At 43.5% G+C, this 17,444-nt stretch overlaps 1 protein-coding gene across 7 annotated transcripts in view; it reads left to right on the top strand.

Annotated features, from left to right (window-relative positions):
• The first annotated feature begins 673 nt into the window (after window positions 1-673).
• The window catches only part of elmo2 (engulfment and cell motility 2), a 35,758-nt gene continuing 18,987 nt past the window's right edge, over window positions 674-17,444 (top strand). For 4 of the 7 annotated variants that reach the window (XM_021568941.3, XM_036950235.2, XM_021568939.3 and 1 more), the window contains exons 1-5: window positions 674-805; window positions 2,262-2,332; window positions 14,619-14,719; window positions 15,537-15,577; window positions 16,975-17,047. In XM_021568941.3, the coding sequence (XP_021424616.1) occupies window positions 14,642-14,719; window positions 15,537-15,577; window positions 16,975-17,047 (192 nt within the window). In that variant the 5' untranslated portion in view covers window positions 674-805; window positions 2,262-2,332; window positions 14,619-14,641. Of the gene's footprint in view, window positions 806-2,246; window positions 2,333-14,618; window positions 14,720-15,536; window positions 15,578-16,974; window positions 17,048-17,444 lie in introns of all 7 variants that reach the window. The other 3 variants (XM_090205544.1, XM_090205543.1, XM_090205545.1) reach the window with 3 other exon arrangements.

Raw genomic sequence — 17,444 nt, 5'->3', positions numbered from 1 at the left:
CAAAGGGATATTCAATGTCTGCTTTAAATTTTTATTTGTATTTTTTTACACCCATCTACCAATAGCTGCCCTTTGCGAGGCAACCTCCCTGGTCTTTGTGGTTTCATTTGTTTGAAATTCAGTGCTTGACAGAGATGAGGTAGTCATGAAAAACGTATGTTAAACACTATTATTCCACACAGAGGGAGTTCATGCAATTTGTGTGACTTGTTAAGTATATTTTTACTCCTGAACTTATTTAGGCTTGCCATAACAAATGGGCTGAATACTTATTGGCTCAAGATACTTCAGCTTTTTTAAATTTGTAATTTAAAAAAAAATCTAAAAATCTAATTCCACTTTGACATATGTGGTATTGTATCTAGGCCAGTGACACCACATCGCTATTGTATCCATTTTAAATCCAGGCTGTAAAACAACAATGTGGATAAAGTAAAGGGCTGTGATTACTTTCTGTTGTCTGAATGGAAAATAAAAACATACATGTCTGTAGTAAATGCTGTTTTAGATCCCCCCCCCCCCTTTCCTTGGTAGATATAATATTTTTTGAATATGGTGTCATGAGATCAATTATAACATGTACATGTCACATTAGGATATGTATTAAATGTTAATGTGTGCATTGCCCTGCACATGCACTGATTCAAATCAAAATGTTGAATTTCTGTGAAAGACAGGATTCTTGTGCAGTAGCCATGGACATATACTTTATGTCCCGCCTACGAGGCGTGGTGATGTATCGTCTTACCACAGATGCTGCATTGGTGGAAGTATCAAACGGCGGCGATCCGGTCCAGGCCATGGGGTAGGTAACCGCAGTTACATGAACTATTTACTATCAGTAAATGAACCATTTTGAGTAATTATAGAATTTTGTCGTTATATTGTAGTCACTGTTGCGCACCTGCAGACCAAAAAGCACATCGGCCAGTAGCCTAGTGAAAAATAGATGTTTGCGAATGAACAAATCGCTCTCCTATGGAATATCGTGTGTAGGCTTTTTTTCTCAGTGTGGTGATTCACTCTTGAGACGAATACGTTCTATAAATTCATACAGTTAGGATTTTATTCACTTGGATGGGATTTAATTGTTGAAATATGAATGCCCAGAAGTTATGTTGAGCGCTGGCTACAATTTAATTCAAGGTAGCTGTTTCTTAAATTAGTAAATGGATTTACATGCTTTGCCATCCGATGTGGCTCATTTACAGCCCCACTGCCTTCGGTTGCTAGTAAATTATCAACGCTCACTAGGCTACATGTGAGGTTATCATGGTTTTTAAAATGATTATTAATATCCGTTTCACAATTTGGCCAGGTTTCTGAAAATACAGCGTTAAGAGCAGGAATGTCATTTTAAAGCAATGCATTGTGGCTGCAGCCCATTCTGTCATAATTACACTGGCCTTACAAGGTGGTGGTGGTCAGCAGTAATTGATGCTGGATACATTTGTAACAATGTATCCAGCTGCCTTGTGTGACACACTGAAACCACCCTCATCTGTCTGAGGGGGGACTCTCTGTCCCCATCATTCTACAGAAGGTCGATATTTGTCCTCCTGCAAGCTGGGGACGTGTCACTCCGTAACCTATCAGATCAGGTACCTACCTACCTGTCATACTATGTGAAGAGCCAGGATCATGCATGAGTCCTGAAAACAAAGGATTAACTAATTTTCCTGTAACATTGCCACTCAGGATTTGTAGTTAGGGCCAGTACATGGTAGGCTATGGGGTCTTTAGGATCAGTTATCTGAAGTCTCTCCTAACTTTTACAGATTAGGTACGTCAGTGGTTGCTTGAGTAGCTGAGCTCCTCAGCAGCATCACCAGCAGACAGTATTATCCTTTATTTTAGTCAGGATGCCTTTGAAAATGTGTATTTTGTCTTGCAGTTTTTACATTCCCACATCAATAAGAATTGCAAGACAGAATCCCTCTGTCTATAAAATAAGAAATTCAATACACTCAAATGATGTCAGTTAAAAGCGTTCTGCAAGATTGAAACCAATCTGAGATGCAATTAAAACAGTTTTAGAAGGAATGTCTGCATGAAAGCAGGTTGTCTGTATTTGACTGGTTATTAACATCACGACAAGGATAAAGGGAACTTCTCAAGGAAGGGATTTTATAGGGGTGGAGAAGCATTTAAAGGTGGAATGTTTGACTATATTTTACAGTTCCTCTAATGATACTTTCCCACTGTTAGGCTTTGCACCAGTGTTTGACCCAAAGATGCCTTGACAGTTTCTGTCTTTACAGGGGAACTGATGCCATGGTCTGAAACGTGAGATTGAGAGAGCGAGTGAGGTGCCCACTCAACGCTCCAACAGGTGAGGATGGTCACCATATCTTGTTAAGATGAGACCCAGGATGAGAGGAGAAAACATAAACCATGGCACCCACTTAACCTCTGGGATATTCAGGACGGTAGCGTCCCACCTCAACAACAGCCAGTGAAAGTGCCAAATTTAAAACAACAAATCTCATAATTAAAATTCCTCAAGCATACAAGTATTTTACACCATTTTAAAGATAAACTTCTCATTAATCCAGCCACAGCGTCTGATTTCAAATAGGCTTTACGGCGAAAGCACACCAAACGATTATGTTAGGTAAGCAGCTAAGTCACAGAAAAACACAGCCATTTTTCCAGCCAAAGAGAGGAATCACAAAAAGCAGAAATAGAGAGAAAATTCATCACTAACCTTTGATGATCTTCATCAGATGACACTCATATGACTTCATGTTACACAATACATGTATGTTTTGTTCGATACAGTTCATATTTATATCCCAAAATCTGAGTTTACATTGGCGTTATGTTCAATAGTTCCAAAACATCTGGTGATTTTGCAGAGAGCCACATCAATTTACAGAAATACTTATCATAAATGTTGTGTTATACATGGAACTTTAGATACACCTCTCCTTAATACAACCGCTGTGTCAGATTTCAAAAAAGCTTTACCGAAAAAGCACACCATACAATAATCTGAGTACAGAGCTCAGACAACAAAACAGCCAAACAGATATCCACCATGTTGTGCAGTCAACAGAAGTCAGAAAAAGCATTATAAATATTCACTTACCTTTGATGATCTTCATCAGAATGCACTCCCAGGAATCCCAGTTCCACATTAAACGTTTGATTTGTTCGATAAAGTTCATTTATGTCCAAATACCTCCTTTTTGTTTGCGTATTTAGTACACATTCCAAACTTACGACGCACAGGCAAGTCCATGCGAAAGTTCAGACAATGTTATATTACAGTTCGTATAAACATGTCAAACGAAGTATAGAATCAATCTTCATAAATCTTCGATATTGTTCCAACCGGAGAATTCCTTTGTCTGTAGAAGTGCAATATGACCCCATAGACACGGTGTATTCGATAGGCAATGAGTTGAAAAACTACAAACCTCCTGGTTGGATTTTTTTTTCTCAGGTTTTTGCCTGCCATATGAGTTCTGTTATACTCACATACATCATTCAAACAGTTTTAGAAACTTCAGTGTGTTTTCTATCCAAATCTACTAATAATATGCATATATTAGCAACTGGGCCTGAGTAGCTGGCAGTTAACTCTGGGCACCTTATTCATCCAAGCTACTCAATACTGCCCCCCAGTCCCAAAGAAGTTAACAGTTAACGAGATTAGCATTGCCGACTTGATAGATTTGCCTTTAGGCATTAGAGAAGAGCCCTGGCTGAGATTCTTCTTCAAATGTGTGGGGGAAAGTTGTGCTAGGATGGAAAAGGAGTAGGTCTTTTTGTTTTGAATTCACATTGAACAAGATGGCTGTCTAGACTGCATAGTCCTCGTTATGGGCAGAGGGAGAAGCCTACTAAATTAAGAATGTCTCTCTCAGGCTTACTGGGCATCTGTTTTCAATTCCCTCCCTTATTGCCCAGGCACATAGGTCCTGACATGTACTGACTGTCTGATTTGCCTCCTCCAACCTAGACACACACACACACACACATACTGTTTCTCTTAATAACCTCTTAGCCTTGTCCTTCATGGACTCTGGTTTCTTATTGGTGCTTAGTGGTTTCCCCCACCATTGTGGCTGTAAGCATATGGCCCTCTGACAACTACTGGAATTCTGAGTTAGTATTCAGACGGTATCCTCACTATGCTGGACTTAGTGTTTCATGCCATGCATATCGTTCCCCATGTAGAATATTGACTCAGCTCTTATTTTCTTAATTTAAAATTAAATTATATATCAGTCATGTTTGCTTGCTTTGGTTCAAGAATTTCATTGATACCCTAATTTTTTAAGATTTTTGTAGAGCTAGTCAGTGAACTGAGAAAATTAACACCATTCTTGCCAGCTCTAGGTACTAGCACACAGCTCTAGCTCTAGCACGCAGTGATGCAATCTTCATAGACAAATATTGGCAGCAGAATGGTCTTACTGAAGAGCTCAGTGACTTTCAACGTGTAACTACCGTAGGATGCCACCTTTAAAAGTCAGTTAGTTAAATTTCTACCCTGCTAGAGCTGCCCGGTCAACTGTAAGTGTGCTGTTCTTGTGAAGTGGAAACGTCTAGAAGCAACGACGACACAATCGCAAAGTGGTAGGCCACACAAGTTCGCAGAAAGGGACAGAGTGCTGAAGTGCGGAGCTCGTAATAATAGTCTGTCCTCGGTTGCAACACTCACTACCAAGTTCCAAACTGCCTCTGGAAGCACAAGAACTGTTTGTCGGGAGCTTCATGAAATGGGTTTCCATGGCCGAGCAGCCGCACTCAAGCCTAAGATCACCATGCGCAATGCCAAGCGGTGGCTGGAGTGGTCTATAGCTCGCCGCCATTGGACTCTGGAGCAGTGGAAACGTGTTCTCTGGAGTGATGAATCACGATTCACTATCTGGCAGTCCAAGGAACGAATCTGGGTTTGGCGGATGCCAGGAGAACACTACATGCCTGAATGCATAGTGCTAACTGTACAGTTTGGTGGAGGAGGAATAATGGTCTGGGGCTGTTTTTCATGGTTCGGGCTAGGCCCCTTAGTTCCAGTGAAGGGAAACCTCAGCGCTACAGCATACAATGGCATTCTAAAATCAGCAAAAAAAAAAAGAAACATCTCATTTTTCAGGACCCTGTCTTTCAAAGATAATTCAAAATCCAAATAACTTCACAGATCTTCATTGTAAAGGGTTTTAACACCGTTTCCCATGCTTGTTCAATGAACCATAAACAATTAATGAATATGGACATGTGGAACGGTCGTTAAGACACTAACAGCTTACAGACCATAGGCTATTAAGGTCACAGTAATGAAAACTTAGGGCACTAAAGAGGCCTTTCTACTGACTCTGAAAAACACCAAAAGAAAGATGCCCAGAGTTCCTGCGTGAACGTGCCTTAGGCATGCTGATAGGAGGTATGAGGAGAGGTGATGATATGTGGCCAGGGCAATAAATTACAATGTCCGTACTGTGAGATGCCTAAGACAGCGCTACAGGGAGACGGGGGACAGCTGATTGTCCTCGCAGTGGCAGACTGTGTAACATCAGGTACAGGATGGCAACAACAACTGCCCTAGTTACACCAGGAACGCACAATCCCTCCATCAGTGCTCAGACTGTCCGCAATAGGCTGAGAGAGGCTGGACTGAGGGTTTGTAGGCCTGTTCTAAGGCAGGTCCTCACCAGACATCACCGGCAACAACGTTGCCTACAAGCACAAACCCACCGTCGCTGGACCAGACAGAACTGGAAAAAGTGCTTTTCATTGACGAGTCATGGTTTTGTTTCACCAGGGGTGATGGTCGGATTCGCGTTTATCATCGAAGGAATGTGCATTACACCGAGGCCTGTACTCTGGAGTGGGATCGATTTGGAGGTGGAGGGTCCTTTATGGTCTGGGGCGGTGTGTCACAGCATCATCGGACTGAGATTGTTGTCATTGCAGGCAATCTCAACGCTGTGCGTTACAGGGAAGACATCCTCCTCCCTCATGTGGTACCCTTCCTGCAGGCTCATCCTGACATGACCCTCCAGCATGACAATGCCACCAGCCATACTGCTCATTCTGTGTGTGATTTCCTGCAAGACAGGAATGTCAGTGTTCTGCCATGGCCAGCGAAGAGCCCGGATCTGAATCCCATTGAACACGCCTGGGACCTGTTGGATCGGAGGGCTAGGGCCATTCCCCATAGAAATGTCCGGGAACTTGCAGGTGCCTTGTTGAAAGAGTGGGGTAACATCTCACAGAAAGAACTGCCAAATCTGGTGCAGTCCATAAGGAGGAGATGCACTTGTTGTTCAGTTGTTGAATCTTATGTTCATACAAATATTTACACATGTTAAGTTTGAAAATAAACACAGTTGACAGTGAGGGGACATTTCTTTCTTTGCTGAGTTCAGATGATTCTGTGCTTCCAACTTTGGCAACAGTTTGGGGAAGACCCTTGTCTGTTTCAGCATGACAATGCCCCCGTGCACAAAGCGAGGTCCATACAGAAATGGTTTGTCGAGACCGGTTTGGAAGAACTTGACTGGCCTGCACAGAGCCCTGACCTCAACCCCATCGAACACCTTTGGGATTAATTGGAACGCTAAATGCGATCCAGGCCTAATCAATCGCCCAACATCAGTGCCTGACCTCACTAATACTCTTGTGACTGAATGGAAGCAAGTCCCCACAGCAATGTTCCAGCATTTAGTTGGAGGGGGGGCAACTCCATATTAATGTCCATGATCCTGGAATGAGATGTTTGTGTAAGTAGGTGTCCACATACTTATGGCCATGTAGCGTATCAGAAGTCCATTCACAAAGTGGAGCTGACAGCTGCAGTACCATTTGTACTGGACTTGACTAGTGCTGTGGCTCAAACTGTTATCGTAGAGGTTCCTTTGTGGAGACTGCAGTCAGCGGTAGAGGTCTTCACAGGTCCAACTTCCAAAATGGACCTGGGGTTTTCCCGCCCTGACCAGATATAAATAAATGTTTTGAATATAGACCTGTTCCGAATGGACACGGGGACAACTAGACCCGTTCCGTATAGACCGGGTTGGATCCATACCCAGTCCGATCTGAGTGAGGGAAGCAGCAGATGTTTTTTTTTTTTTTGAGCTACTGATAACCAGACCTGAAAGCGCAAGAGGGAGAGAGAAGTGCCGCTCTAGCAGGCAGGGGAGCTGTCGTTCTGTGAACGTACTGTGAGCGAGTGGCACAGGAGCAGGAAGGGAGAGACTAGAGACCGCAACCAATCAAGCGGACTCGCGCTATAGTAGACATAGCTGATGTGACTTGGTTATTTATCATCCAATATGATTGCTCAGTACCTGTCTTGACTGCGTCAAACCGGGAAACGCTAGTTAAGCTAGGTAACGTTTGCTAGTTAGGCTAGTTGAGGCTGCAGTGCATGTGCTTTCTCATCCTACAGTTACACAACAACTCCATCCACTCCTTGAACTTTTAATTCCTTCATTGTAATTCCATCTTCCATTGATTAGATACAGTGGGGCAAAAAAGTATTTAGTCAGCCACCAACTGCAAGTTCTCCCACTTAAAAAGATGAGAGGCCTGTAATTTTCATCATAGGTACACTTCAACTATGACAGGCAAAATGAGAAATAAAATCACATTTTAGGATTTTTAATGAATTTATTTACAAATTATGGTGGAAAATAAACTTTTATTATTGACCAAATACTTATCTCAATACTTTGTTTTATACCCTTTGTTGGCAATGACAGAGGTCAAATGTTTTCTGTAAGTCTTCACAAGGTTTTCACACACTGTTGCTGGTATTTTGGCCCATTCCTCCATGCAGATCTCCTCTAGAGCAGTGATGTTTTGGGGCTGTTGCTGGGCAACACGGACTTTCAACTCCCTCCAAAGATTTTCTATGGGGTTGAGATCTGGAGACTGCCTAGGCCACTCCAGGACCTTGAAATGCTTCTTACGAAGCCACTCCTTCGTTGCCCGGGTGGTGTGTTTGGGATCATTGTCATGCTGAAAGACCCAGCCACGTTTCATCTTCAATGCCCTTGCTGATGGAAGGAGGTTTTCACTCAAAATCTCAAGATACATGGCCCCATTCATTCTTTCCCTTACACGGATCAGTCGTCCTGGTCCCTTTGCAGAAAAACAGCCCCAAAGCATGATGTTTCCACCCCCATGCTTCACAGTAGGTATGGTGTTCTTTGGATGCAACTCAGCATTCTTTGTCCTCCAAACACAACGAGTTGAGTTTTTACCAAAAAGTTATATTTTGGTTTCATCTGACCATATGACATTCTCCCAATCTTCTTCTGGATCATCCAAATGCTCTCTAGCAAACTTCATCCGGGCCTGGACATGTACTGGCTTAAGCAGGGGGACACGTCTGGCACTGCAGGATTTGAGTCCCTGACGGCGTAGTGTGTTACTGATGGTAGGCTTTGTTACTTTGGTCCCAGCTCTCTGCAGGTCATTCACTAGGTCCCCCCGTGTGGTTCTGGGATTTTTGCTCACCGTTCTTGTGATCATTTTGACCCCACGGGGTGAGATCTTGCGTGGAGCCCCAGATCGAGGGAGATTATCAGTGGTCTTGTATGTCTTCCATTTCCTAATAATTGCTCCCACAGTTGATTTCTTGAAACCAAGCTGCTTACCTATTGCAGATTCAGTCTTCCCAGCCTGGTGCAGGTCTACAATTTTGTTTCTGGTGTCCTTTGACAGCTCTTTGGTCTTGGCCATAGTGGAGTTTGGAGTGTGACTGTTTGAGGTTGTGGACAGGTGTCTTTTATACTGATAACAAGTTCAAACAGGTGCCATTAATACAGGTAACGAGTGGAGGACAGAGGAGCCTCTTAAAGAAGAAGTTACAGGTCTGTGAGTGCCAGAAATCTTGCTTGTTTGTAGGTGACCAAATACTTATTTTCCACCATAATTTGCAAATAAATTCATAAAAAATCCTATAATGTGATTTTCTGGATTTTATTTTCTTCTCATTTTGTCTGTCATAGTTGAAGTGTACCTATGATGAAAATTACAGGCCTCTCTCATCTTTAAGTGGGAGAACTTGCACAATTGGTGGCTTATTTAAATACTTTTTTGCCCCACTGTATCTCCTAACTTTTGCCACACATGGAGGCTCTGACTGTAGCCTATTGCCACTTTGACTTATGATTGGCCAACAATAAGCTACACACGTCACGCTCCACTCTCATGAAAAAGCATGAGCAGCAGCATAAATAATACAATTTCTCTTTCTACTGCAGCGGTCTCGTTCGAATCTGTACGGCCGTTCTGGACAAGTCGGTTAAAATTACACATACCCGAGACCTGTGAAAATCAGATCAGACCCGTGACATTATTTAGAATTCTGGATCCGGTCCTGCATTGGGTCTTGAGTATTCGGGTACAGGTGGATGGATCTGTGAGGACCTCTAGTCAGTGACTTTCGGACTGGACGATTGTGTCCGAAATGGCACCCTGTTCCCAATGTAGTGCACTACTTTTGACCAGAGCTCTAATAGGCCCTAGTTATTCCCATTTGGGACTGGGAATGGACTTCTCTTATTTATACCCCCAGACAATGGCAGCATTGTGGCCCAGATGATGTGTCATGGCAGGAGTTCCTGTCTGGCAAGGTTAAGTTAGCCATTACATGTGCCTTGTCTTCCGGCATCTATTTTCATGTTGTTGTTGATGTTTGGCCACAAATGCACTGACAAGAAAAACATGTTGTCTGTGAAATGAAAAACTAGAAATGACTTTGAGAATTAAACCCTCACAAAGAATCCCCAACGCTTTTGATGTGTTCTTATAAACCGTTTGTGTAATTGTATGCAGCAGTGAAACATGGTTCATTAGCTAATGCTTTTGTGTATAACAGTGTGGTTAACTTTACAGGTCTGTTTTTCTTGTTCTTTCATTTGTGGATGTGGTTTGTTATAGTGAAGTCAGAGTATCTGAATGTGCTCTGATGAGCTGTCCTGCACTTGCCAGTCTTGGACTAAAGTCTTCCAAGTATTTTTCTGCAGCTTTTTCACAGCCTGTTTAGGCAGCCTGTTGCACAATGCCCCATTCATCATTCCAAGCCAAGTCTCATCACTGATTGTTGTTTGACTTGGTGTTCTCATTCAGCTAAATTCTCCTATCCCCTATCCTTCCTACCAGGCAAGTCTCCTCATGTATGGATATTATTGCCTGATTTGAGAGAAGAGGAAATACTTTATCAAAAGGCAGGATTGAATTGGATCCAGCTGGTTATTAGAGGTGTTACGAATGGAATGACATTTTCCTCAAGAAAGTAAACAAGTGTTTTCACAGACCATTTTAAGTGTTGATCATTAGGCCACTACTGCAGATTATGAATTTAACTTTGTCTTTTCAGTAGAATCAATTGATCATCAACTGAAATGCTTGAATTTATTAGTTCATGGTCCCTGAAATTGTTTGCTGTGAAAATATCCGTATTGAAACTCAGGTGTCCTCAGAGAACCAAGGCAAGCAAACAGACACTTTTAAACCATGTCCACACACCATCTGATCTCCAGCCAGAGTCAGGGCCGGATTACTGAACAGGCACGCAAAGAAAACAATTCTGAAGTTTTGGGGGGCCGAGATAGCATAGGATAGCAAAATGTGTACAATTGCAGGAAATTAACTTTATAACTGCAATGTATTTCATGCCAAATGTGAACAAAAGCATGAACTGAGCTGTATAACAGCCCCCGGAGACAGGAGAGGGAAATCCCCCCCCCCCCTCCTCCAAAAAGCCCCCTACCCTTCTCTTCTCCCCCTACCGCCCAATACTCAACAAAACATTTTGATTACAGCTATTTGGCATTTGCCCAGTGCAGTGACAAGCACTGCTTGATTATGTGTTGTGTGGTTCCCCAAGTAAAATGCCCGCTGTTGGCACTGATTTCTACTGCTTTGACGCGCACTCTCATCTGTCGTCACACGACGCCAGCCGAGTGCGGAGCAAAGAATCCCTGTGGATTTAGAATAGGGAGGCTAGCAGGGGTATACCTGATGCTGGTGCTGTTGTATCTGCAGTAGATCGGGGAGCTGTGCTAAACCAACCCCAGCCCACGTACAGGTTCTAGGGCTCCTGAGTGGGAGGACTGAGCCTGCCAGAGATGTGGATGTATGAAACTTGCTGTTTCTCACTACCACAGATTGTGTGTGTGTGACTGCATTCACATTTTCTGTAAAGAAATGCGGATAAAGATTCTCAGTCCGTAGGCATCTGAATACAATGTCAATGAATGAGAATGTTTTGATTTTTCTGGCAGTAACACCAGAGAATACCACCCTATAGTGGAGTTTCCCATATATTCATTTAGCTGCAGCTTTTAAAGGAATAGTGCAATGTTTTGGCAATTTAAGCTGTTTAAAAAAAAAAAAAATGTTTTACTCATAGATACCATTGTTATGTCTTTGCATGCAGTTTGAAAGAAGTTGCTAACTAGCATTAGCACAATAACTGGACCTCTATGTGAACAGCTAGCCTGCTGGATGTCTACAGATGTGGTCAGCAACAGGCGAGGGGGGGATTTTTTGGTAAAAAATATTAAAATCACCAGAAATTCAGCTAAAACTTTGTTTAATTTAGTTAATCTGTTCACCTACTATTCCCACGAATAAAAGAGCCATGTGATTGTGTCTCAATGCAATCGAGTTGTAAAATTATTACTTTCAAATACAATCTTTTTTTGAGTATGGTGGTGGTCAATTTGCAGTGTACAAATTATTATAAATGTTACGGACCAAATCGTCCTGTGGCTGAATCAGTTGCCTACCGCTGGTCTACAGGAACAGCTAGCATGCTAGCTTTTCCCATAAACTTCCAGTCATTGCGCTAACACTAGTTAGCAATGGCTTGCGAAACTACCTTCAACTTCCTTCAAATTGCACGCAGACAAAAATGGTATCCATGAGTTAGTGACTCTTTGTTAGTAGAAAAAATGCTTAATTTCCCAAATCTTGTACTATCCTTTGAAGATCAGTGACAAGTCACAATGTATATTTGTAGCAAACCGAGCGACCAGTGTGGTGAATGAGAGCCACAAGCAAACAGCCATTGCTTTCTCATCTCCCTATAGTGTAGTGGTGCTCATCTGTTATACACTGCTCAAAAAAAAGGGATCACTAAAATAACACATCCTAGATCTGAATGAATGAAATATTCTTATTAAATACTTTTTTCTTTACATAGTTGAATGTGCTGAGAACAAAATTACACAAATTATCAATGGAAATCAAATTTATCAACCCATGGAGGTCTGGATTTGGAGTCACACTAAAAATTAAAGTGGAAAACCACACTACAGGCTGATCCAACTTTGATGTAATGTCCTTAAAACAAGTCAAAATGAGGCTCAGTAGTGTGTGTGGCCTCCACGTGCCTGTATGACCTCCCTACAACGCCTGGGCATGCTACTGATGAGGTGGCGGATGGTCTCCTGAGGGATCTCCTCCCAGACCTGGACTAAAGCATCCGCCAACTCCTGGACAGTCTGTGGGACATGATGTCCCAGATGTGCTAAATTGGATTCAGGTCTGGGGAACGGGCAGGCCAGTCCATAGCATCAATGCCTTCCTCTTGCAGGAACTGCTGACACACACCAGCCACATGAGGTCTAGCATTGTCTTGCATTAGGAGGAACCCAGGGCCAACCGCACCAGCATATGGTCTCACAAGGGGTCTGAGGATCTCATCTTGGTACCTAATGGCAGTCAGGCTACCTCTGGCGAGCACATGGAGGGCTGTGCGCCCCCCCCCCCCCCCCAAAGAAATGCCACCCCACACCATGACTGACCCACCGCCAAACCGGTCATGCTGGAGGATGTTGCAGGCAGCAGAACGTTCTCCACGGCGTCTCCAGACTCTGTCTGTCACGTGCTCAGTGTGAACCTGCTTTCATCTGTGAAGAGCACAGGGCGCAGGGGCGAATTTGCCAATCTTGGTGTTCTCTGGCAAATGCCAAACGTCCTGCATGGTGTTGGGCTGTAAGCACAACCCCACCTGTGGACATCGGGCCCTCATACCACCCTCATGGAGTCTGTTTCTGACCGTTTGAGCAGACACATGCACATTTGTGGCCTGCTGGAGGTCATTTTGCAGGGCTCTGGCAGTGCTCCTCCTGCTCCCCCTTGCACAAAGGCAGAGGTAGCGGTCCTGCTGCTGGGTTGTTGCCCTCCTACGGCCTCCTCCACGTCTCCTGATGTAATGGCCTGTCTCCTGGTAGCGCCTCCATGCTCTGGACACTACGCTGACAGACACAGCAAACCTTCTTGCCACATCTCGTATTGATGTGCCATCCTGGATGAGCTGCACTACCTGAGCCACTTGTGTGGGTTGTAGACTCCGTCTCATGCTACCACTAGAGTGAAAGCACCGCCAGCATTCAAAAGTGACCAAAACATCAGCCAGGAAGCATAGGAACTGAGAAGTGGTCTGTGGTCACCACCTGCAGAACCACTCCTTTATTGGGGGTGTCTTGCTAATTGCCTATAATTTCCACCTGTTGTCTATTCCATTTGCACAACAGCATGTGAAATTTATTGTCAATCAGTGTTGCTTCCTAAGTGGACAGTTTGATTTCACAGAAGTGTGATTGACTTGGAGTTACATTGTGTTTAAGTGTTCCCTTTATTTTTTTGAGCAGTGTATTTCAGATGGTGTCAACATAGTTGCATTTTGGAGTAGAATGTATTTTTCAAAAGTCACCAGAAGTGACCTTCTCAGTCGTTCTACAAAAAAAAAATCTCCCAGGATGCATGTGCCCTGACCCCCGCAGCAAAGAGCACAAACCTCACCCCCCTCCCCATGCTGTCTTTGCCACCGCTGCTGAAAAAAATCCTAGAGAAAACTGCATCGGAAGACAGACAAAATAATGTGTGTTTTAACAAGACACGGGATGTTTTTCTTTGTCAAATCTGGTTGGTTTTAGTGCGTGTCTATTTCTGGCAGCGACAGAGCTGGAGTCTAGTTCAGGCTACAAGATGCATAATATCAGCCTGTTTTCTACTCTGTGGTGCAGGGCTTTGATGTTGAAAACCCCTGGGCACTGATATTTAGACTTTTTCTCCCCATCGTTGGGCTTGTCCATCAGGCTGTTGAAATGCCCCTTTTGAAGTGGATGTAGGTAATAGATAAACAAAGTGTGGTGCTACCTACCACGGGTAATACATCTGAGGATTTAATGGCATTCATAGCTGATACCTTAAGCCACTGCAGCTGTAAAAACTGTCCTGGGCCCATCTTTTTACATTAACATGTCCTCTTAAAAACAACATTTTGTCATGTGGGGAAAGCATAACCAAAGATGGGCTATGGCAAACTGGACTGTAATGAGACAAAATTGAGTAGATGTTGTTGCTAAAATGTACATTTAAGAGGAGTGTACTTGTCTGACCTTGTGCCAATGATAAGGAACAGGCTTTCTAGAATACTTTTCGACAGGCGTCATGGTGTTTTTAAGCCACAATTGGGTTTTAACTATGAAATGTAAAAATTGCTGTCAAACCTTCATACCAACATAATGTGATCATGGTGACCTATGTAATAATGTAACATGGTGGCAGACATGGGATCCCTATATCTAACAGTGTAACAGTAATAAAGGGCTCTCATCTTCTCTGTGATGTCTGTCCTCCAGTGGCGTGTGAAAGGACAGCAGCCATGCCACCCCACTCTGACATCGTCAAGGTGGCCATCGAGTGGCCCGGCGCCAATGCCCAGCTCATCGAGATTGACCAGGTCGGTGCCTGTCTAACCCCCCCCTAAAGGACAAGACATACCAACATGAATGTCGGTCATGCGCAGTAGAATACCTGCTTGGTATCGGCGAACGGTGTCGATTCAACGTGTAGAATCGTCGGGAAATTAACAGAAAAATGAGAGCCGATATTCTGTGGTCAGAGGCGATAGGATGGCCACTGTGCTCGGCTGCTGATTGTGTTGGTTGGTCTTGTCCTTAACAACATCAATCCTCCACTCTGTATACTCAACCAAACATTTTATAGAAGTCTATTTTCCGGGTGCCGGAGACTTTAAACTCCAGAGACTCCATGTTAAGTAATTGTAGGGAAAAGACATCTACAGTATGTTTCTGCTCAGACCAGCATAAACTACTGAGATTTTGTTGGTAAGTCTAGCACATCTTTCGACTCTCAGCATGAACTGTAATGTATGTCGCTGGCAATGACATGAAACCAAATCCATCAACGTTTGTTTTCCACTGAATGCCAAGCTAGGCAAGGAATGAGAACCATTGTTGAAGATACTTTAGGGCAGCGTTTCCTAAACTCGGTCCTGGGGACCAACAAGGGGTGCACGTTTTTGTTTTTTGCCCTCGAACTACACAGCTGATTCAAATAGTCAAAGCTTGATGAGTTCATTATTTGAATCAGCTGTGTAGTGCTAAGACAACCAAAACGTGCAACCCTTGGGGTCCACAGGATTGCCTTTGTAAAGCTCTGCTATAGGGCCTTTTTATGACCAATCGGCAACTTTCCTGTGATTCCAGTGGCTTTGCAGAGTTTGACTGTTTTTTTTGTCTGTTGTGTGTTTGCAGAAGAAGCCTCTGTCCTCTATAATACGGGAGGTGTGTGATGGGTAAGCACCAGGTCCACACCCAGCTGTTTCTGCTCACGCTGGAGATAATGGCCGCACAATGTTTACGACTGATTTATATATGTGTGTGATATGAGCACACACGTGAACGCACACACGTGAACGCACACACAGACACACACACCCTGCGTTCACTTATGTAAGATTAGTGCTAGCTAGACAGACTTAGTTAGGGCCAAATGTATAGCAGGTCCATATTGAGAACACACAAAGGAACATTAGTAAGAGCCATTACACATGGACTGGATCACACATGAGTTTCATTACAATGACAGAATTCTTATTATAAAATGACTTCTTTAAGGGTCTATATATATATATTCTATATTATAATATATTACCCTGTGTAGAAATGGAACAGTTTGTGCCTGTTGGAATACTGCAGAACGTTCTGCTCAAAATACAAAACATGTCATTTGAATGCTTTCTACATTCTTGCTCCATCATACCCATTGATTCACTATGCTATATTATCACACAAGTTTAGAATGCTATTGCATTCAAAGATGTTGGATATCATTCTTCACTTTTGAGGTGCAGATATTTCTACAATAACATACGAGGCATTTCAGTGTTATCTCCAGATACACATAAATGCTGTGGCTGCTTGGCTCCCGAGTGGTGCTGCGGTCTAAGGCACTGCAAGAGGAGTCACTGCAGTCCCTGGTTCGAACCCAGGCTGCATCACATCTGGCTGTGATTGGGAGTCCCATTGGGCGGCGCACAATTGGCCCAGCGTCGTTTGGGTTTGCCCTGGGTAGTCCGTCATTGTAAATAAGAATTTGTTCTTAACTGACTTAAACACACACCTCTAGCCAATACACTAAAGGAGGTCTAATGGCTCATAGATGGGGGCCAGACTTGAACTTTTAATGTGTTTATACTTATGTAACCATTTAGACCCCCCCCCCCCCCCCCCCCCTCGAGTGCCTCCTCCCATTGCCTTTCCTTTTCCTCTCTCTTGTCTCCTGGTCCACCTTGTCTGTCTATGATTACTGAGACTTTTCTTAACTCGCTACTTCTCCTTATCCCTCTCTCTCCAGTGCTTCCTCCTACTCTCTTGCTCTCCCTCTCGCATCTGAATGTATTTTTTTCGCCCACTGAATATCACCCTGTACAATCTTCTCCATCTGCTCCTCTTGCAAATAGAAATGCTCGAGGCTCCGATAATGACTTTTATTAACCTTATGCACATGGTATGTATTTTCTGTAGGGTGGAAAAACAAATGCACAGCATTACAGTAGGTCTTATTGAGATACGTGTGGGTTTAGCTTCTGCCTGCCTCATGTTTAGGGAGGTCAGTGCACTCTGGTATTGAGTGGAAAATTGGCGAATTCATTCACCTACTTTTCAATTGATTTTGTGCGTGTGTCCACAGCTGGTCTCTGTCTGGCTCTGAGCAGTTTGCCCTGCGTTACGCTGACGGTCCTCAGCTCTACATCACTGAACAGGTGAGCCTCAACACCTGGCAGAATTCATTACTATAATACACTACGTGGTTCCTTAGTTAATATGTTACTGTTAGTACACTATATGACCAAAAGTATGTGGACACCTGTTCGTCGAACATCTCATTACAAAATCATGGGCATTAATATGGAGTTGGTCCCCTCCTTTGCTGCTATAGCAGCCTCCACTCTTCTGGAAATGCTTTCCATCAGATATTGGAACATTGCTGCAGGGACTTGCTTCCATTCAGCCACGAACATTAGCGATTAGGGCTGGCTCGCAGTCGGCATTCAAATTCGTCCCAAAAGTGTTTGATGGGGTTGAGGTCAGGGCTCAGTTCAGGCCAGTCAAGTTCTTCCACACTGATCTCGACAAACCATTCCTGTATGGACCTCTCTT

The sequence above is a fragment of the Oncorhynchus mykiss genome, chromosome 17, assembly GCF_057628025.1.
Source record: "Oncorhynchus mykiss isolate SJ-2025 chromosome 17, ASM5762802v1, whole genome shotgun sequence".
NCBI classification, from domain to species: domain Eukaryota; kingdom Metazoa; phylum Chordata; class Actinopteri; order Salmoniformes; family Salmonidae; genus Oncorhynchus; species Oncorhynchus mykiss.
This window is presented reverse-complemented; position numbering and strand designations above follow the sequence as displayed.